Source organism: Polyodon spathula, chromosome 11, assembly GCF_017654505.1.
Source record: "Polyodon spathula isolate WHYD16114869_AA chromosome 11, ASM1765450v1, whole genome shotgun sequence".
Lineage (NCBI taxonomy): Eukaryota > Metazoa > Chordata > Actinopteri > Acipenseriformes > Polyodontidae > Polyodon > Polyodon spathula.
In genome coordinates this window covers 12,602,408-12,624,786 of record NC_054544.1, presented here as the reverse complement: position 1 = coordinate 12,624,786, position 22,379 = coordinate 12,602,408, and the positions used below count along the sequence as shown (strand labels likewise).

The window sequence follows — 22,379 nt, the reverse complement described above, 5'->3', positions numbered from 1 at the left end:
ATTTAACTGTAATATAGCTTTAAATCCAGCAAACAAGCCTCTGTTCCTGTAATCTCGTTTTAAACATTGCAAGAGAAGTCTGCAATATTAATGTAGGATTGTGCTGCCATTCAGTAGTTGGGGTGGATTTAAACTGTATTCGGATCGAATCAATGACAGATAAAAGTCATGAAGGACAGACATTGCCCAACTGCGCTGGGAAAGGTAGTTTTTTTTTTTTTTTTTTAAATGGGAAAGGGGCAAAGTCAATGTGAATTGAGTAACCATTTCCAGTGTTATTCCGGTGTTTCTTTCCTATACACCGATTTCATTTTTTTTGTATTGGGGTGTTTTATCGATTTTTATCAGTTAAAACTGAAAATCAAAAGCCTAAATATAACCTTAAAAGCAATTAACTATGCTAACTATGTTATACCAGTATAACTGCATATCAGTTAACTGGTACAACATTGTCCAAATTGTTTCACACAAAAACCTGTAAATTAGGTGATTCAGAAGCAAAAGTTGAATGAATTTCCAAATCAAGATAGTTTTTGGTTGTGGACAAGTTTATTAAACATACGAACACTAAAAACCAGGAGCAAATGTTTCATGTCTTTTTAGGGGAGTTGCTTCTCTGTCTGCAGTGCGACACTCTTTCTTGGCTGGTTTCACAGACCCCGATTTAAACTCATCACAAACAACCTTACTTAAGGTAAGATCAGACAGCAAGATTAGTGCTAATCAGGACCTCTGAAACGAGCCATCTATACCCTTACCACAAGCTATGTTAACCTACCCACCCATATACCTAATATAAGTTACCTGCTCACCTACTCAGACTTATGCCTTTACTGCTAGTCATTTTATAAAAACACTAGAAACAATTCATGGTCTCATGATTCTCTACTTCTATGAACAGAAATCACAAATGTACTGGAAATAGAGTAAATTTGGCCATAAGGATTGCTAAACACTTAATGACACTCAAAAAATGACAAATCTCATGTGCGAAATCTCTAAAACAAGAGATGAAACACCAAGCTGCTACAACCACTTTCACTCGGCCAACGCAGTGTTGCTCATGGGTCATGTTAAAATGGGTGGGTAAAAAAAAAAACCCTGTCCAGCTTACTTGTTATTCCAAATTGAGCTTCAAATTAATGGCTTACAACCCAGCACTTTTATTTGGTTCTAGATCCTGACCACACAATGAGAGCGGGGAAAACAGAGACATTTCGAAACACATAGAAACATTTCGATTCTTAAAATATGCATTTCCAGATGTACCATTTCAGTCATGTGCAGATGAATCTAGCAAGTTTCTCTTTTACACGTTGAATTTAAAGTTTCCTATTCTACTATTAACAAAGCTTCCAGTCTTTAGTGTTCTTGTCACACTAGCCCAGTCACTTGTACAGACAGGAACATCAATCATCCCTAATTTCCATTCCCCAGGAGCAGCTGCCCTCACAACGCAATCTACTAAAACAGCACTTGACCTATTTGTTCCCGTCGTCTCCCTCGACGCTTGTTGCTGTAACAGCTCACCTGGGACACTACTTTCCATTTTCAGCAATATCTAAAAAAAAAATCGACAAACTTTACCACTGTTACAAGGGCAATATGGACAGGTGTGTTTAATCACACAAAAGACACCTCATTAACCAGGTAGAGACAGAACAACTGAAGAATCCCACCACCACTTCTTGTTTGAACATTGAACTACATTTTATGAAAACAGTTTGAATAAAATATACTGAATATGTTCTCCAGCACTGTTTTATAATATAGTGATAACAGTATGTGAATTATTGTTCAAGTAACATTTCACAGGATTCACTATAAAACTTATTAAACCACGGACACTGCTCCAAGAACTTTTCTATTTTTTGAATACTGCTATTAATAACATTATCCGCATCCGCATCTATATAGTTAGAAATTTTAGCCTCAGTAGAAACTGGTAACTTGTCAATAATATTTAAAAGTGACTATGTCTAACAAAAAATATTTGCATAATAAATCTCTGGTTCACTTATTCGCTTATACTGGTTCTAAAAAACACATTTTTTTCCAGAAAAAAAACACAATTATAGCAAACGCAGTTAATTTTTTTTAAATTATATCTGATCTTACTAGGTCAAAAGAAAGCTGGTTGCAGCAACCATTACTTTCAGTTAGTCTTGCGCTTCATTTGTCATTTCACCTGGAGAGTGAAACTGTCCACAACACTAATTCCTGTCTTCAACCAACTACTTGCTTCCTCCAAAGACCACCATGCTTTACAGCCAGTGACATGCTTTGACCCCAAAACACATTGCTGAGGTTAAACACTAGGAAGAGAATCAGTAACAAACTACCTCAAAGTAAGGTAAGCAAACTAATAACTTTCTTCAACCTAGTATAATTAATTCATTTTATATCAAACCTTTCAAAACTGAATACTCAGACCTAGGTAGAGAACCAAAGTGTAAGACAGGTAAGATTTATCAACTTATTTTGTTCGCTATAACCACATTTAGTAGTAACGACTGACATTCTGGTCTTTAAACAGTTAGTTAATGGTTAACTGGGGGAGGAAAAGAACTCCCAGCAACATTCACAGGAGGAGAATTACATGCCTCTTTATATGTTAGACAGACACAGGGATACCAAGAGAGAGCTGAAAACAATTTTTGGTTTACATTAGCAATATTTCTAGAGAGTTAGGACCTCAAATGCAGCAAGCGGATTGGTTAATGTAGCACTCAATGCTCTATTAGGTTCATGCAGATTGTTACGATCCAGTGGGATAAATACACGTGAGACACCAGCTCACATGGACAAAACTCTAAACACTAAATAGCTAAACAGATTAAATACCAGCATGATGCATAATAACTATTTCAAAGCTACAAGACTTATTTCTAAAATTATATTCACTAGAAAAAAAAAGGGATGAAACAATTAAAAATACATTTTCTTTTTATAAATGTTTAACATTGGTGTGTAATCCCAGCTTGATATTTTATGTGTTCCTCACTTATTTGTTATTTTACTTGTTTTAGATTACATTTGTATATTAAATCTAGAATTCCATGGTATAAGCTTTTTTTATTTTTTTTTTTTTTTTTAAATAATTAAATCTGTCCTTTTTGAGGTTGAAGAGGTTGATGAGAAACAGTACAGACTTACTCAAGCAGGATCGTTTGGCAGCGGCACTTGCTCCACCACAACACAAATCTCCTCCTCGGTGCACCAGCTCCAATTCTAGATTTGTCCTAAAAACAGAAAGAGGATTTCAATGCTAATATACCAAATAAAAAAATAAATACATTTGATAACCGGAATACAAATTTTATATCTATCTATCTATCTATCTATCTATCTATAGATAGATAGATAGATAGATAGATAAAAAACAATTTCATAACTGCAGCATTATGTATTTCTTTATTGTAATACTATACTGTTGTGTTCAATGATTTACATAAGCTGAGACACTCAAAGATAAATATTTTAGGCTTTTACTATGCTGGAGAGCATCAGTTTCAAAAGGTTTATACTAGTCCAATTCAATGTGATTACATTTTAGTGAATTATTTGCTAAGGTTTATGCACAAGCAAGTGGAAGTTCCAAAGAACAGTGGTCAATTTTCTGTAACAGATTCAAAACAGTAAAGACAAACCACCATGCTCATTATATATATTTTTTCTTTTAAGCTGCTCAAATCAAACCAATGACATTTCGCCAAGAGATCACAACCAACACGCAGGACAACAATTTCCTTGTGTATTCAAATGAGAAATTCAGTAAACTCCTACTTCTCAGTAATATTAGTATGTCAGGTAGGAGGACAGAAAAATCATAATTTAAAAATACTTACTCTTAAACATGGTAGTTTGAAATATCTACTATGTGTTAGAAAACACTGCACACTGGATAAACTATTATCAAGTTTCACAGAACCAGATACGTATGTCAGGCATAGTACGGTAATAGTTTAAATTAGATTATTCATACCATCACGTGAAGGATGCATTTAAAAAAAAAAAAAAAAAAAAAAAAAAAAAAAGTCCAGTGCATACGTTTGGCATGCAAAAGACTGAAGCGTCATTTGTGGTTATAATATATATATATATATATATATATATATATATATATATATATATATATATATATATATATATATATATATATATATATACACATATATACACACACACACACACACACATACAAATATTTCTCTTATGGCTGCATGGACACTTAATTTACTTATTAATTGGATACATGGCTGAGAATCTTTGACTCAAAGATATATTTTTAGATAATTCAAATACAATGTGCGTGTGTTTCATGTGATTCTAAAAATAAGAAAATCAGAAATGCTATTATCCCAAAGTTAGCAGCTTATGCCATCAGGCTCTGAAGCAGTGCTTTAATCCTCTCCCTTGCTCAAAGAAAAAGCAATTTAACATTGATAATGTTCCTGCACAGGGCTCCATCTGGTTGCTGCTGATAAGGGCATCTGTGTGACGGGAATTTTCCACTCTTCAGGCGATTTGCAGTGCTCACTGAACGTCTAAAACCCACCAGCATGGAGGAAGAGGCCTGGGATTTCACACCAGTGGGCAGAATACAAACATACATCACCATGCCTTAGTTCATCAAGGGAATATAAATGAGGCAGCAATTTTAGACAAAAAGGAATGGCTCAATTGACCCCCTAGATGTAAAGTTTTTTTCATATATCCTTACATTTGTACATGTTGGGAACAGCTCTGCCACTTACAATGATAAGACTAATCAAATACAGAAGAGAAGAATAACAAAAAAACTTGGTCAAACCAAAACTATAGATCTTTACAGCTCATCAACAGCATACTGTTTTACTCTTATGTTAAGTGTCCTTAATCTGCATAGGCTAACAGGCTGTCTTACGTGCGAATACGAAAATCAATATCATTTTAAGAGTTGTGGTCTGAGAAGAAAGCAGTACAAGAAAATCAGCTTTCAAGCTCTACATACCTCAAGGAGAACAACAATGCCTGGGTACTCATAATGCTTAATCAGATTTTAAGTTTGCCATAGATAGCAATTTATGTCTGCTGATAAAATGTTAGTTTTTAGTTCTTGGATAGTTGGGTTCAAAAAGAAATCCTGGAGATTCTCCCTTTAGATGCTAAAACTGGACACCCCATGTTGGGAGGTAACATATCTGCAAAGTCACCCAATCTGTCCCAAGTATTTTATTTTCATAATGTATGCACCAGTATACTACTGAATTACTCAAAGCTGAAATCACAACTTTAAAAACAGATGGTATGAATAACTGAACCACTGGCTGCGCACTGAGATACAGGATCCTCTGTAGGAAGCACTAGAAGGTACAGGTTCAAAACTGGCTTTCAGAGAACATGCATGCTAATGTCCGTCCTTTAACACTGGCTGCTGTAATGTTGAAGGAGACGCGGAATACAAGGTGTCCTGTAGAAATCCCAATGCAGTTAATCACACGGCAAAAAAAAAAAAGTTGAGTCAATTTGTAATAAATGATGAATGCTGCTTTCACACTGTACTACTTGCACCCTTAGATTGCAATACTGCAAACTTGGGAGACCGAACTATAGGGACGTTGGAGGCAAAGTCTCTGTTCTCAAGGATCTTAAAAGATGCACTTGTTTGCACTTTAATACAGAAAACTGTACTATACAATACATAAAATAGTAGGGCTGTGCCTAGTGATCGATTATAACTGAATACTGTTGTGTAAATAAATAATAATAACTTTAAATTACTTATCTTATGAGGCATTCAAATTTGCATTTTGGACACATTAATAAAATATATGTGCTTGATGAATCTGCAGGAAATACAACTATGATCTTTTGCAGTACCTTTCATTGAGCTATGAAAACAAACATTTTGACTACTTATGACCACTGCTTTTTTAAGAGTTACAACTTGTTTAACTATAAATCTATTCTAAATAATTGCCAGTGTATGAGAGGCAATGTACTTACCTAGCTACAGAGTACATGAAGAGAAAATCATTGTCAGGGGAACCAGGGGTTTTGCTGTAGTCCATGTATTTCTTCTGTGTAGTGTTCTTTATATCCTTTATCACAGACTCCATCTCTCTACTAAGGTTGGTTTCCGACTGCATAAACATGGTAAAAATACAGTTAGTATACTTATGTTGTACAGTACACGCACTTATTTGTTATGCAAGCAATTGTTCTTACATAAACAGTGCATTTCACAATCTTCACAACCATTTTATATAAAACTTCCCAACCCAAGCAATATGTTATGAATTGGAAATTTCAATCCAGAAAATAATTATATTGAGAAAATATAAAAAAAGAATATATAGAGAATAAAGAATTTCATATATATTTTCAGAGGCAATGCCTTTTATTGGATTAACTAAACCATAATTAAATCACAAACTGTCAAGACCTCAGAGGTCTTTTCTACCATCATCTGAAGAGAGACCTCTGAGGTCTTGAAAGCTTGTGATTAATTCCTGTTTAGTCTCGTCTCTGGACTGATATGCCTACCATTTCACCTATCGACGATCTTATATATTTTCAATATTTGTGAACTAGCAATCAATAGTAACCTTCTCAAAACATATGACAAATGTAAAAAGAAAACACAGCCTTGTCTGATTTAACAAATTCCTTTTGAAGTAATGAAGCGAAACTGGAACAAATAACAGTCAACATTGATTATTTGATTAGAAGAACCAAATACAGTACATCTATTAGTGCACCCACGTACAAAACCCAAAAGTAAAGGAGCGGTTTCTCTACAGTTATCATATTTGCATCATGCGGGCAGGGACACAGATGGGATGAGGAATATGAAATCAAATTAATAGAGATCTCTCTGCCTTACACTGGTGCTTACTGAGAATGTTCCCAGCTGGTCTTGCAATTCTTCCACCTCTTTTACAAGAACTGACAAGTTCTTGTTGCTGGGGGTCTGCCAGTGGGTTTTCTCCACCCCCCTTCCTGGGTAACAGGGGAGGACACTGTTTGCAAACTGTCTGCAGAGGGGGCATGTGAACTCCCCTTTGTCCACAGAGAAGCCCTGAAGGACCTGGTCACTCTGAAGAAAGACACAATTTATGAATAGCATGGTCTTGTAACTATGGCTCCCCACTATAGCAATATAATGGGTGAGCATTGTACATATGTGCACATTAAAAGTTATGTTCCATTTTAAAACAGAAAAATTATTTTATAGAAATGATATAGATGTCACAATAAGTGCGTTTCCTAGTCTAGATCTCTGTGTTGGGAAATACTAATTAAAAGTGAAATGGTGCTTATGACTGATTTATTTTTGCTGCGCTAATTCCCTGAAAACATGTAAACTATCCTTGCTGTTTAGAGAATCTAGCAGTTCTCGCGCTTCGCTGATTACTACTGTTCCTCTTAATAATCCCCTTATTTATGTTGAACAATAAAATTGCTATTTTAAATAAATAAATAAAAAGAAAGAAAGAAACACAATACACAAATATTGCTGTCAATGCCAAACACTACATCAAACCATTCTGACATTATATATGGTAATTTTGTGATTAAACTCCTTATTATAAATTTATAGTGCAGTTTTGATTGACATATTACAAATTACCTGTCATCATCTATGACATTTACAGTACTTTTCATCTAATAAAGTTTATATTTTGACGGGTGACACTTCTAAAAACACCCCCCCCATTAAAAAATGAAAGTTACAGAAAAAAATCTAGAACACTATAATACACAACATAGTCAAAGAAAGATGTAAACACAGAAAACTGGATTACTGCATTAAATTCTGGAAATCCTATCCATTTTTAAACATAAAAAGTACACTGTATTTTAAAACAGGAAGGGAGTGAAGCTACTTTCCAAAGTTTTTATTCTCACTGTCTCAGCAAATCTGTCAACTGATGACATTGCTCAAAGCTTTACTTCACAGTACTGTATGTATTTAAAAAAAAAAAAAAAAAAAAAAAAAAAAAAAACACTACTACAATAGGTTCTTGTCATTTGTGCTTGTAGGCCTATAAGTTAGTCATTGCTTGATGAAACAGTTAAGTAAAACAATTGTCCAATCAGTGTATGTAGAAGAGCATGTTTTACAATACTGAAGCAAAAACAAAAGAAGTACGTATACCCTGTCAAGGTGCATGTATGTATATTGCTGCAAGGGGTTACCAGCAGGTTGCAGGAAACAGGAAGGTCAATAGAGGATAGACACATGTTCTACCATTCTTGAAGGTCTAACATGTATACTGCAGGTGTCTATAACCCCAAAAATTGAGCAGTTTTAATTGCATTACGTACATGTAAAAATAAATAAATGTGTAACTCTACCTATGCCTCATCAAATACAGATATTACTCCACCACAGACAAAAGAACACTAACAGTGTCAGACATGTACTGCCATCTATGCTGGAATAAAACTCTCCACCCCCCCCACCCATTGACTTTCTCATGTTCAAAAAACAACTTACCCGCAATGACTCCATGTAAGACTTGTGACAATCTATGTGCAAAGTATGGCCACAGGTTTGCACATACACACCTCCTTCCCACCCAATTGATACTGACTGCAGGCACGAACTCTAAATGAGAAAAGCACAAAAAATGTCCAAGCAACATCAAAAGTAAGCATAAACATGAAGCTGACTACACAGACAGAAGAAAATAGATTATAACTGTAAAAGACTCTTGAAAGTTTATACACATATCACAAAGATTAGACTACTGAAAAACATCAATTCTGAAACCCTTTGCTTCCTTTACAGCTTGTAGTCTTTTATCGTATTTTGAAACCTGTTCCTGGTATCTTTCCAGAGACATTTTTGCCCATTCTTCAACACATACAGCTTTGAGTTCTGCAATCGACTTTGGTTTCCTTTTTGCAACAGAAGCCTTCAAGTCAAACCACAATATCTCGATGGGATTCAAGTCTTGGGACTGAGATGGCCAATCCATAACTTTAACCTTTGTAGACTTCGCAGAATGCTTAGGGTCATTATCCTGGAATACAAACTTCCGTCCAATAAGCATTGTAGCATTGGGTAACAAATGAGTGCAAAATTTCTTGATATTTTGCAGCGTTAATTAATCCTTCTACAATACAAAGGTCACCAGTGCCTGAGAAAGAAAAAAAAGCCCATGCCAACAGACAACCTCCACCATGTTTAACACTGGACATCATGAACTTTTCTTTAAATTCTTCTCCTCTCTTCCTCCAAATATACTGTTGCTTTCTTGATAAAAAAAAAGTTATATTTTGGATTTGTCTGACCATAAAATTTGGTTGAAGAAATCATCAGTCTTCTTCAAGTATTCAATGGAAAACACCAATCGCTTTCTTTTGTGTACTGTTTTTATCAAAGGTTTGCATCTTGGTTTTTTGCCTACTGACATTCATCTTGTTAAGGTATCGAACTGTTTGCTCTAAATTTCTTGACCATCTTCTCTCAAATTTTTGTATCAAATCTTTTGCATTAACCCGAGGGTTTTGCCAGGCTGCTTGAACGATTCTTCTTCCAAATTGTGTAGAAACCTTTCTTGGTCTTTCACACCTGGAGCTAGTTGCAGTAGTTCCTGTTCTCCCGTGCTTGTCAATAACAGACCACACAGTGCTTTTCGTTAAACCGAGTCATTCTGCTATTTTTCTGGTAGTTTCTCCTTTTTTGTTTAGTTGTATCACTGCCATTTTGAGATCGTTGCTGTACTCTTTAGTTTAAACTATTTTTGAAATCACAAATTTCCAATTTATTTTTATGCACTTGATGATTATTATTTATTTATTCTATAATTAACAATAGGTGCTGATTTTCAATCATAATTGTCAATAATTAGCAACAAATGGGTTTCATACAAAGTATGTTTGTCAAAGTATGAAATTAGTTTTTGCATGTTATTTTTCATTTTATGCATGTTATGTAATATATATATATATATATATATATATATATATATATATATATATATATATATATATATATATATATATATATATATATATATATATATATTTTATTATGAAGCTGAATCTCTACTTTAATTTATATATTTCAATAGAACAATTAGAAATTAGAAAGCTTCCTGAGAGAAGTTTGTCTTTGCGGCACCACTACATCTTTCCCCTGGGTTTCTAAAACAGCTTCAGTAGAGGAATGTGCTCATGTGGGTGCCAGTTCCTGGCACAGCTTACTAGGAAATTTAAGAGGGGGTTCATCCATTTCAGATATTGAAGGGAAAGACTTGGCACAATACAGACAAGCATCTAAAATTCTAAAAATACTGAAAAACTAGGCATAGTTGACCAAACTTGACCATAACTGAATGTATTTTGATCCAAACAAATGTCATGTTTTTTCAAATATTATTTTGGTTAACTACACATCTGATTTCAAAAGTGTTACATTACAGATCATATAGAATATACGTAGATGTAGAAGTTTAATGCACAATACTGATTAGTCTGTCTCCAGTTAACTGTCAGAAAAAAAACTAAATATCCAGATGTGCTTACCAAACTTAATTCCTAAAAATATTTATTAAATGGTTGGTTGACAAGAAAGCACAAGGACAACACAGCAAAACTATGAAACACTTGGCTAAGCTCTCGCTATAGAAACATATAAAATCGAACAGCGTATGCCAAGAGAACATCAAAACTACATAAATCTGCGCTTCAAAGGAATTTTTGCTGGTGCAGTCAGAATGCTTTGCTTTCTGGAACTTGTCAAACATAAAACAATAATAAAGTAATGAGACAGCTATTGAAATGGGTTCAGAAGAAAATGCTGAATGCACAAAATAGAAAAAAAAATATCTAAAAACTAGTTTTAAATCATGCAAAAAGACCACTTGTATGCAGACTACTCTGATTAATCCCTGGGCCCTGTATAATTCACATGTTAAATGATCTGCACATCAACCATCTGTGTTTAAAGATCACATTTATATGGTCCCTTGAGCACCCATGTTAAATCAAGCTTAGCTGTTTTTTACTGAATGAACGGAATTCTTCTGAAAAACAAATTCAAAATAGCAATTTTCATGTTCTCAAAACAGTCAAATGTTTCTAATTTTAGTCAACAATAACACACACCTTTCTTCAATGAACAGATACACCATTTTTTACTTTCCTTCTTTAAAAGGATCTCAACAATTAGCAGCCACAGAAATGTAGGGATTAAAGGGTTAAATCTATGTGCACACACATCAAAAACTTAGATCATGGATCAGCAGAAGTGACCATCATACTGTGACAAAATGGCCCAAGAAGGGGATTTGCATCTTACACAAATGACTTACGTCATTAAAGAAACGCTGCAATGTTGTCAGCCTGACGTCATGTGTAGCTCCACATGTATCCACGGAGTAAATGTGCTCCTCATCACTGGTTGGCAGCTTCTTTGGCTCAGTGCTCTTGCAACGGTGCCCCAGGACTAAAATACATTATATAAGCAAAAGCTTGAGCGGATGACAAGGACATGGTAATGAGCCATCATCATTTCTATTTAACGTCTTACTCTTCTGACACAATATTTACATAAAATAATGAAGTACAGACACTGACCAGAAATGACATACATACTAAGAATATAGATAGAGGTATTATGCATATTTTGCAACTTCTAAAACATTGTATTATAAGCTAATACATGTATAACAAACATTAGTTTGTGCAATTTGGATGCTGGCTGCTCAAACTGTGCCAACTGTTGTATCGTAATAAGTGACACCCTACACACACTGTATGGACTGTACAACCCACAAAAACAGATATTCTACCCAGGAATTACTATCAAACAAACCTTTCCAATAGTGTGGTATGTTCTATGCACGGAATGACATCTGTGCACCAGATAAGATATACTGGAATAGTGACAACTCTTTACTAGATAACTAAGCAAATATGCAGAACTGATAAATTAGATAAAAAAAGTTATTAAAAAACTGTAAAAATGTAACTGACTTATTTGTAAGAAATAGACAGCAATGAAATTAGTTACTATTGCTACTACAATAATAAGACTTGTGTTTAACATTTGTGTGCAGAGTGAATATATACAGTACTGTGCAAAAGTTTTAGGCAGGTGTGAAAAAAATGCTGTAAAGTAAGAATGCTTTCAAAAATAGACATGTTAATAGATTATATTTATCAATTAACTAAATGCAAAGTGAGTGAACAGAAGAAAAATCTAAATCAAATCCATATTTGGTGTGACCACCCTTTGCCTTCAAAACAGCATCAATTCTTCTAGGTACACCTGCACAAAGTCAGGGATTTTGTAGGCATATAGTCAGGTGTATGATTAAACAATTATACCAAACAGGTGCTAATGATCATCAATTCAATATGTAGGCTGAAACACAACACATTAACTGAAACAGAAACAGCTGTGCAGGTGGAATAAAACTGGGTGAGGAACAGCCAAACTCAGCTAACAAGGTGAGGTTTCTGAAGACAGTTTACTGTCAAAAGTCATACACCATGGCAAGACTGAGCACAGCAACAAGACACAAGGTCGTTATACTGCATCAGCAAGGTCTCTCCCAGGCAGAAATTTCAAGGCAGACAGAGGTTTCCAGATGTGCTGTCCAAGTTCTTTTGAAGAAGCACAAAGAAACGGGCAACGCTGAGGACCGTAGACGCTGTGGTCGGCCAAGGAAACTTACTGCAGCAGATGAAAGACACATCATGCTTACTTCCCTTCGCAATCGGAAGAAAACAGTGGGACCCTGGTACACCCATCTACTGTCCGGAGAAGTCTGGTCAGAAGTGGCCTTCATGGAAGACTTGCGGCCAAAAAGCCATACCTCCGACGTGGAAACAAGGCCAAGCGACTCAACTATGCACGAAAACACAGGAACTGGGGTACAGAAAAATGGCAGCAGGTTCTCTGTACTGATGAGTCAAAATTTGAAATATTTGGCCATAGCAGAAGGCAGTTTGTTCGCCGAAGGGCTGGAGAGCGGTACATGAATGAGTGTCTGCAGGCAACAGTGAAGCATGGTGGAGGTTCCTTGCAAGTTTGGGGCTGCATTTCTGCAAATGGAGTTGGGGATTTGGTCAGAATTAATGGTCTCCTCAATGCTGAGAAGTACAGGCAGATACTTATCCATCATGCAATACCATCAGGGAGGCATCTGATTGGCCCCAAATTTATTCTGCAGAAAGACAACGACCCCAAACATACAGCGAAAGTCATTAAGAACTATCTTCAGTGTAAAGAACAACAAGGAGTCCTGGAAGTGATGGTATGGGCCCCACAAAGCCCTGATCAACATCATCGAGTCTGTCTGGGATTACATGAAGAGAGAGAAGCAACTGAGGCTGCCTAAATCCACAGAAGAACTGTGGTTAGTTCTCCAAGATGTTTGGGCCACCCTACCTGCTGAGTTCCTTTAAAAACGGTGTACAAGTGTATCTAGAAGAACTGATGCTGTTTTGAAGGCAACCAAATATTGATTTGATGTACATTTTTCTTCTGTTCACTCACTTTGCATTTTGTTAATTGATAAATATAATCTATTAATATCTCTATTTTTGAAAGCATTCTTACTTTACAGCATTTTTTCACACCTGCCTAAAACTTCTGCACAGTACTGTACACAATCTGAAGTTATTATTTCAGCCTGGATGTCAAACTACTCAGACTACTGCCAAGTATGAGACATTGTCCTGACCTGTAGTGCAGGAAAAAGGGAACAAAATGGATTTACAGAATTGAACCTAGAAATTATATAACCAACATTTTTGTACATATTCATGCCTTTTTTTTATTAAATAATAATAGTAAAAACAAACAAAAAATCTACTTTTAAAACATGTATTATATTTAAAACCAACACATGAAAATATTCAATATGGAGTTCAGATTCCAAGAAATATGTTTTAGCTTAATAGGTTGTGTTTTTGATGAACCTGAGCTTTAAAACAAAACAAAAAAAAATTTTCAGTCAAACCTGAAGATCAAGTTTCTTTTTTACTTACCGGACGAGGCTTGTAACAGAACCACTAAGCCAGTAGGCCGGTCTTCTGTAGATGGACCACTCTGCCCACAAATGACACAGTCATAAAGGATCTCAGAATCCTGCTGCTCTGATGATCCAAGGTCCATGGCAACATCAGCATCAGGTGACTCTTTAAATCAAAATATGTATGTATTTGTAACAAAACATTTTATTAAAAAAAAAAAAAAAAAAACACTACACAAGTTTTTTTTCTTTATTTATGATGGTTTATAATATACAGTTCTTCCATATGATAAAGAACTTACTGTATTTACTCAAGTAAAAGTCGAGCCCCCCATTGTGAGGGCGAGATTCGGGTATAATTATTATTTATTTTTTTATTTGTTATTGAAAGAAATGGCAAGTTTAGCGAAACAGAAAACAAAAATTAACTCCTGAAATTGAAACTGTTGTTAGAGTGCACTTTAGTGAGTTAGTTTTCCTAAATATATGTATTTCGATATCCTGATGGCGTTTGAGCGGCAGATTATAAAATTGTTATTTTTGCTAAGCACTTCTACCTAGAACCACAGGACGCATCATTTTGATGCATATTACAATACAGTACTTTTTTTTTATTAATTTATTTGTATAGCCTACAGTAGTACTATTTTAGCAAACAATCCCCACCCCCACTTCCTTCCTAGCCCACACGGAAGTATGTATTTCAATGGAATGTGGTGGGTGGTGTGGTCTGGCTGTGCAATTCAATGAAACTACCTCTACGTTTTACGTGACAGCTCCTGGATGTAAACAGACAATGTTTCGGAATCATTTTCGCCAAATCTTGAGATGTTTGCGTTTTGACTTGAGAGAAACTAGAAGCATTTGCTCTGGCAACGAGGGCAACAAGGATTTGCCCACAACAGTGTCAATGGAGGTGTGCCGTTTCCACAGAAGCACTCTGCTGCAGGGTCACGCTGTAACAATCGGTGCTTAGCCTATAGCCCACTATATATGTTCCCAGAAATTAGAACTAGTTACTGTGCCAAATATAAGGATAAGAATTGATTGACAGTGGGGAGAAAAAAAAAAAAAAAAAAAAAAACTTGCCCTACTTGCTTTACACAATAACTGTTTTCACTCCAATAAGGCCATGAAATCAAGCTTGCAAAACAAACAAAAAAAAAAAAAAACACAGCACTTGTACAGGCAGCATAACCCAATGCAACAACCACAAGAAAAAATTAATTCAAAATGAATAAAATTAACTGGTTAGCGACTTATACTCGAGAAAATACGGTAATTTTTTTTAATGCTGAGCACAACATAAACACATTAACATCAACTGGAAGCACTACAGAGAAAGAAACTGACAAAGTGAAGCCCTAATAGCCCCAAGTAACCCTTATAGAAGCACCTGGACTTTGAGCACATCATCTTCACAACCATTTTCACAAAAATAAATCTCAATACTTTACTTTTTAAAACCTATGAAAGTTCTTGGCACACACATTCAATTTGAAATTACGCTCAGTTCTACCTCTATGACCAATTCTTGAGTCAGTTTGAGCAGTTCTTTATCTGGCATTTATACAAAAAATCCGATATACAATTAACATTAAATGAAACGCACTGTACTTGATATTAAGAAATGGATTGCAAATAATGGTAAAATGCATACATGAAGAGATTTCAGAGATTTACCCGAAACAAATTTGTTAGAAAGCACTCCCCACTCCAGAGTTACACATGTTATTAACTTAATTATTACATGTACTACCAAAGCAATGCTTAGAGAAACATAAAAATTAGAGGAATGTGTATTTATTATTATAATTTCTCTTCAGCCAAACACCTGCGCCCTTGCTCTTGTGACCACATTGAAAATAGCTTGGAAACATGCTAGTATTTAAACTACTGTTGACAGCTTTCACTTTAATCATGTTAAGGTTCAAGGCCCAACGGAAAACAATCAGCAATTGCTAGAGGTAATGAAACATCCTAGAAATACTTAACGATAGAATAAATGACTGGACTGAAATTCTGTCATTTATTCTTGATAAAAAACAAAAAAACACAAACAAAAACACTTTTACACTTGCCAATGTATTATGTTAATAGTTGGTCTGAAGTAATTATTTTTAATGAAGGAGAGACATACACCATACAACAGGTTAAGTATTAAGAATATTGCATATTGCGAAACTGCTTACATTACTATTATTTTGTGATATAATGTAGATGCATATTTCAATGCCAATAATGCAAAATATGTGGATATAAAAAGCCATAACAAGGCGAGGTAGAGTACATGGACAGACTAATTGTTTCGTGGTGTTGAACCATAAAGCAGAGAAAAAACTAAACATTAAAGAAAATCATTAGAAAAAAGTAAAAAGTAAATGCAATCAAGTCATAAGGTAAAAAGGTTGAGTTTAAAATACATAGCTAGTATTGGGACAAACTGATCGAAAGATGGCACCAAACTATCTGGAGTTTGGCTTACATGCACTTAAATCTGAATTCCTGTCTAATTTACACAGATCACCCCTCTATATATTATGGCACTGCAACAGACTTTGTTAAAGTTGTCTTTTTCTTCCCTCTGGTTCTATACTAAGCAATTTGCTTGCTTCCCATCATCCCTGCTTTGTCTCACAGACACCACAGCAGCACACTGAACACCAGGAGGCATATATTAACCAGCCATTCGGCTAAAAGTTTCCATGGTAACCAAAAGGCTAGCTGTTGGCCTACAATGGTCTGGCTGCATCATAAAAATCTCCAACACGTACAACACATACTAAACATGGGAAGCATGATCTTTTCACAAAATCAGTTTTATGGAATCCCTTCAATGCCTAATCTTCCAAATCCTGATATAGACATAGACATTTTCATATACGCTTCCCATCATTTCAGAGAAAGTCTTCCTAATCAACATTGGATTGAGCCCACTGCATAAATAACCAATCTATGTTTATTTTCTTTCCCTTCGCTGCACCAGTAAACTGGAGTGCTTAGCCTACAAACAAAGAGCCAATTTAAGCATTCTGTGGAGGCTGCAAATTTAGCCAAATGCACATAAAAACTTACACACTATAGAAAAAAGCTTTGGTAGACAATCCATTAAGCTGTGATAATAAGACTTTGGTAAATGACTACAGACATTTCCATCTTCCATCTTCTATCCCCCCTTAAGGTCACATATAAATGACATTATTATTCAAAAGTAAATAAAATGTATTAAATAATACAATCTTTCATTATAAAGCCACTGTAACAGCACTAGCTCCAGGCCACAAGTAAATGTTGGACCAAGAATACAAAATTGGAAACGCTTAAGAACAAAGCACCCAATTACTGTTCATCCAAGCCTTGTTCATCAAGGTAAAAGTTGAAACATCAGTTTTTCAGGGTTACGTTACCCAACTTCAGGCTAGTAGGAACTAGAGGTATTACAAAGACAAAGGTCAAAAGACAGACTTAAATAATACCTAAAGTCAACTTATGATAAATTTCAAAAACACACTGTCACAAAGACGTCTGCAGTGGGTGACGTCAGACCAGAAACAGGAACCAGGAAATAAACAACAGAGCGGTGGAGTTTGGTGAAGCCGAGTGATTGGTTTTGCTCAGTGTTTAATAACGAAACAGACAGAAAATAAAAGGTTGTAAAGACAAAACACACAGGACACGGCACTTTTGCCAAAATAGAGACAAACAAAACGGACTACACAAACAAACACGGTGAGCTGATATTTAATTATTATTATTATTATTATTAATATTATTATTATTATTATAACCTTTGTCTCCAATCCCATTCTCCACTCACCGAACACACAACCCGAGTGAGTAAAAACATGCTGCTTTCGTGCAGCTGTACCGAGACTCGATGGCTAATCAATCATTTAATTGGAGTCGCGGTACAACTGCACGTGAATTAATAAGTGCAATTCCCCGTGGTATCTCCTGCAATTATTGTGAACCGTTTAGTTTTTTTGCATTGTGAACTTTGAATAAATTCTACATTGCAATAAACTTCTTTCTAACATGTCATGCAGGGAAATTAATATTTGAACAGATGTTCCCAAACACTTTCCTATTTCACATATTCACACAATTAACACCAGACAAATATCTGTAATCTCTGTAACCTTTGGTTCAATCTAAAAGACAACAGCAAGCCTCCAGATTCTATTAACATTTTTAGATCATTAAAATGAAAATGCACACAGAGGAAAAAACAAGTTCACAAGGCCTGTGTTCAGAATGTATCACTATAATAAGTTCAACACAAAAGGCACAGGTCTGGCAAGACTATTATTATTTAAGTAATAATAAACAAAGTCCATTTTAATGAGGTTTCTTACTCCAGGCGTTTATTCATATGTATTTAACGGTCAACAATGTATTCTCTTGATAGTAAAACCATTGCTACATGAATTCATTCTCTTAGAATACCAGAATACTGCTGAATGCTGCTTTAAAATTTCTAATTGTGGACAACATTTTTCATTTACTAACCAATATGTGTCAGGGTGGTCCCCTGGAGTCAAATCAGCTATTAGCGGCCCAATATCATTTGCCCTGAACCAGCATGCATACTCCCAGGAGAGCTATAATGGTCCTCCCAGCGTAAACTTTGATTAAGAAGAAGATTTCTCCCAAGACGTCTCCTTTCTACTGAGAGGAAGATAAGATATTTAAATATTTATGGCACTATAAAAATGCTTGGTGTGTCTATATATATAATATAGATATATATATAATATATCTATATATATATAATATATTTCCCACAATGGGTGTTTGGCCTGGCCTGAGGCATTACTATTTCAAGGACTCTACAGAGTGCAAGGCGTCCTACTGAGAAGCATGGTTTGTGAACAGTTATATAACTATATTTACAAGATGTCTGGAACATACACAATATAACATACACAATTCAGCACTGATATTTATTTGTTTGATTGAATATTGAAATGCCTCTCCTGCTACACACAAGCATATTTCTTTGTAAGAATGAATTGCACAACTTTAGAAAGCTACAGTATTGCTAGAAATTTACATGTGCAATTATAACACTGTTACAATTGTGGTTTCAGTTTTAATGCGATGGAATGTAGAGATTTGATTGAGACTGCGATTTATTCCTTTGTTACATCCCAGCTGGTAGTAATCCAAGGTCTTTTTAAATACACATTTAGGGTTCAACAAGAGTTTATGGTGTTATAAATAAGGCTTTGATTTCAAACTTCACATTATCAATGCATGCAGTTTACATGACAAGATTCCAACAGGTTAACAGAAAACAAAATGAAGAAATATATTGTATGCACTTCATTCTTTTGATCTTCTAAATTAAAGAAATATTTCTCGACTTACCAACATCCATTGCAGTTTCCATAAAACTCTTCTGCCTTGAAGCAAATTCAGCAAGTAACTTCTGCTGTCTCTCTCTGGCTTTTTGTCGCCTGCATTATACAGAATGAATAAGAAAATATGATGTTAGCAAAAGACACACAACTGAAGCTTTATCACGGTATAAACTTTGCAAAAATGTATACCGTGCTTATATGTAGCAGCTCTCTACTTTGATACTTTTATTCGTAATTTATATTGACACACACACACACACACACACACACGCACATGCACAGTGCCTATAGAAAGTCTACATCCCCTTGAACTTTTTTCACATTTTGTTGTGTCAGTGCCTCAGTTTCATGCATTTCCCACTTATCTACACACCATACTCCACACTTAGTGAGAAAAAAGTTTTGATTGAGAAAAAAATTAAAAATATATATATATATACATTATAAATACAAAACTGAAAAGATCATAATTGGATAAGTCCCCACCCCTCTGAGTTAATACCTGGTGGAAGCACCTTTGGCAGCAATTACAGCTGTGAGTCTGTTGGGATAGGTCTCTACCAACTTTGCACACCTAGATTTGGCAATATTTGACCATTCTTCTTTACAAGCCTGTTCAAGCTCTGTCAAGTTCCTTGGGGAGCGTTGATGGACAGCAATCTTCAAGTTATGCCACACATTTTCGATTGGATTTAGGTCAGGGCTCAGACTGGGCCACTCAAATCGTCTTGGTGCTCATGGTTGAGACTTTGCTTTGAAATGCACTACCCAGCAGAGGGAACCTACAGGAACTGCTGAATTTATCCTGAAATCATGTGAATCACTATAATTTAACACAGGTGGAGGCCATTTAACTTGGTGTGTGATTTTGAAGGCTACTGTTTACACCTGATTCCTATTAGGGGTGTGGACACTTTTCCAACCAAGCTATTTCAGTTTTTATTTTTATTAATTTTTTTACAAATTTCTAGAATATTTTTTTTCACTTGGAAGTTGTGGGGTAGGATGTGTAGATAAATGAAAAAAAAAATGTTTTAATGCATTTTAATTCCAGGCTATAAGGCAACAAAAGGTGAAAATTTTGAAAGGGGGTGTAGACTTTCTATCGGCACTGCATATTACAAAAAATAACGCCTTGATGAGCTTATGCAGCATTATACTATAATCCGTGCCTACAGATTGATACTACACTCATAATACTTTTTATTACGAAATTAACAACAAGATGAAAAATCTAAAATTTAAAATGGTGCACTAAAGAACACTTAAAATTCAGTGTAATTAATCACTGTGGAAGAATTAGCTTTACCCTTCCCAAGGTGATAGTTTCCAGTTATGTCATCTGTGTGAATACTTGCAGAGCATAATTTTAAATAAACCTGCAAGTCAGTTTGCATTTCACAATATCTCCAAAGAGCAGCAGTGCCTTCGGGTTACGTAAAAAAGATGCACACACAGCAATATTTTTACATGCTGGACACTTCTCTGCTTCCAAAAAGCCTTTGTTTTTTTGTTTTTTTAAACCGTCTGTTACAATATAGTGTTCTGAAACGACATCTTTCTGAATAAACAAAGACTTCAATTGTTTAGTGTATCCAGTATAGACTGCATTCTATTTATTTACTTAGTAGTCTCATTATGAGGTTTCTACCAACCTTCCAGTGAATTTGGAACTGATGCACTCACTAGCTTTGTAAGTACATGATCAAATACAACACTGACCCTCATCTGCACCCTAGTGAAATATCTAAATTATACTGCATCTTGAGACAGTGTCAGCAACCAAACTTGCTTATCTATTCTCTGAAAACCTACAACTTTTGGGGAAACAAAAGCTAAATTTCACCAAAATAAGATATTACTTTTGTCTGCTCTGCTTTTCCAAGTGTCTCACTGTTTGGCCCTAGCGATGGCTCAAACAAACCAGACTTGACTGTAAATAGAGATCCCTAATAAGAAGACATAAACAAACTCTGACAGGTCCAGTGCAGCTCTGTAATTTTCAATGACAGATTAAGGGGCACAGACACTAAGTCTGAAAAATATCACAAGCGAGTCTGATTCTCTTCTATCACTGGACTGTCGTTTCTATAGCAACAGCATATCTAGTGGGAGATGCTACGTTTGTCTTTGTCTGCAGGTCGAGTTTACCAAAAATAGGTCATCATTGAGTGCTTATAGCCTATTCGATCTTCATTACTACAGACCAGGACTTAAACAAAATAAGAACTGAAACTGGCTTGTGAGCAGCATTCATTTATCAGAATAGATACATCTTCATTTTAGGCTGTTGGTAAATGAATTTGCGGACTATACATCATCATTTCTTGTAATGTTTAAAGTAAATTGAGCTTGCCACAATTGTTTTTAAACAACTATTAAACCCAGAAAATTATAGCTCAGGTGCCTAATGGGATTAGTCCCAGTATTAATTTATAAATCTGGATTTTTATAAATTTTGGAAACAAAGACATGTTCGTAAGGATGCCTTACAAATCCCAGTCAGTTCTACTGTAATATATATATAAAAAAAATCCCAGTTGCTGCCATAATATGCCATGTGATTTTTTTTTTTTTTTACATTCCCTGGTGTGTATTATAAATGCATTGCATGTCTCACTTCAATTCTCAAAGTGCCTCAGATCATTTAAAACATAATGTTGCATCAGAGGCAAAAAATAGCACAACAACATGTTGAAGTGCCAGGAATTATTTGACGGGCCTAAGAAAACATTAACATGTGCTGCAGCTTTAGTTGTTGAAATATTTGGGATAGTTCATCAGATTAACTAATTCTGCATTTTTGATTACCATAACTTGCAACTCCATCCTTCTTTGAACATTTTTTTTTTTAAAGTTTCGCTTAATATAAATAATTCTAGATTCATACTGTCGAAAGAAAGAAAACGAGCCTGTCCTAGAAAGTATTAGAGTAGTTTCCATTTCTAGGTAATTGGCCAAAAAATATTGATTTCTAAATATAACAACGTTAGATTCGACTTGCTGTATGACGTACATTTTAAAACCTCAACCCCAA

General features: G+C 35.1%; 1 protein-coding gene across 1 annotated transcript in view; it reads right to left on the bottom strand.

Annotated features, from left to right (window-relative positions):
* LOC121323034 (E3 ubiquitin-protein ligase ubr3-like) overlaps nucleotides 1-22,379 on the bottom strand; it is a 66,712-nt gene that overhangs the window by 23,554 nt on the left and 20,779 nt on the right. Inside the window, exons 24-30 of the mRNA XM_041263753.1 lie at nucleotides 19,350-19,438; nucleotides 13,996-14,145; nucleotides 11,310-11,443; nucleotides 8,486-8,596; nucleotides 6,881-7,081; nucleotides 5,989-6,125; nucleotides 3,157-3,242 (exon numbers count right to left, since the gene is read on the bottom strand). Of these exons, the coding sequence (XP_041119687.1) occupies nucleotides 3,157-3,242; nucleotides 5,989-6,125; nucleotides 6,881-7,081; nucleotides 8,486-8,596; nucleotides 11,310-11,443; nucleotides 13,996-14,145; nucleotides 19,350-19,438 (908 nt within the window). The remainder of the gene's footprint in view (nucleotides 1-3,156; nucleotides 3,243-5,988; nucleotides 6,126-6,880; nucleotides 7,082-8,485; nucleotides 8,597-11,309; nucleotides 11,444-13,995; nucleotides 14,146-19,349; nucleotides 19,439-22,379) is intronic.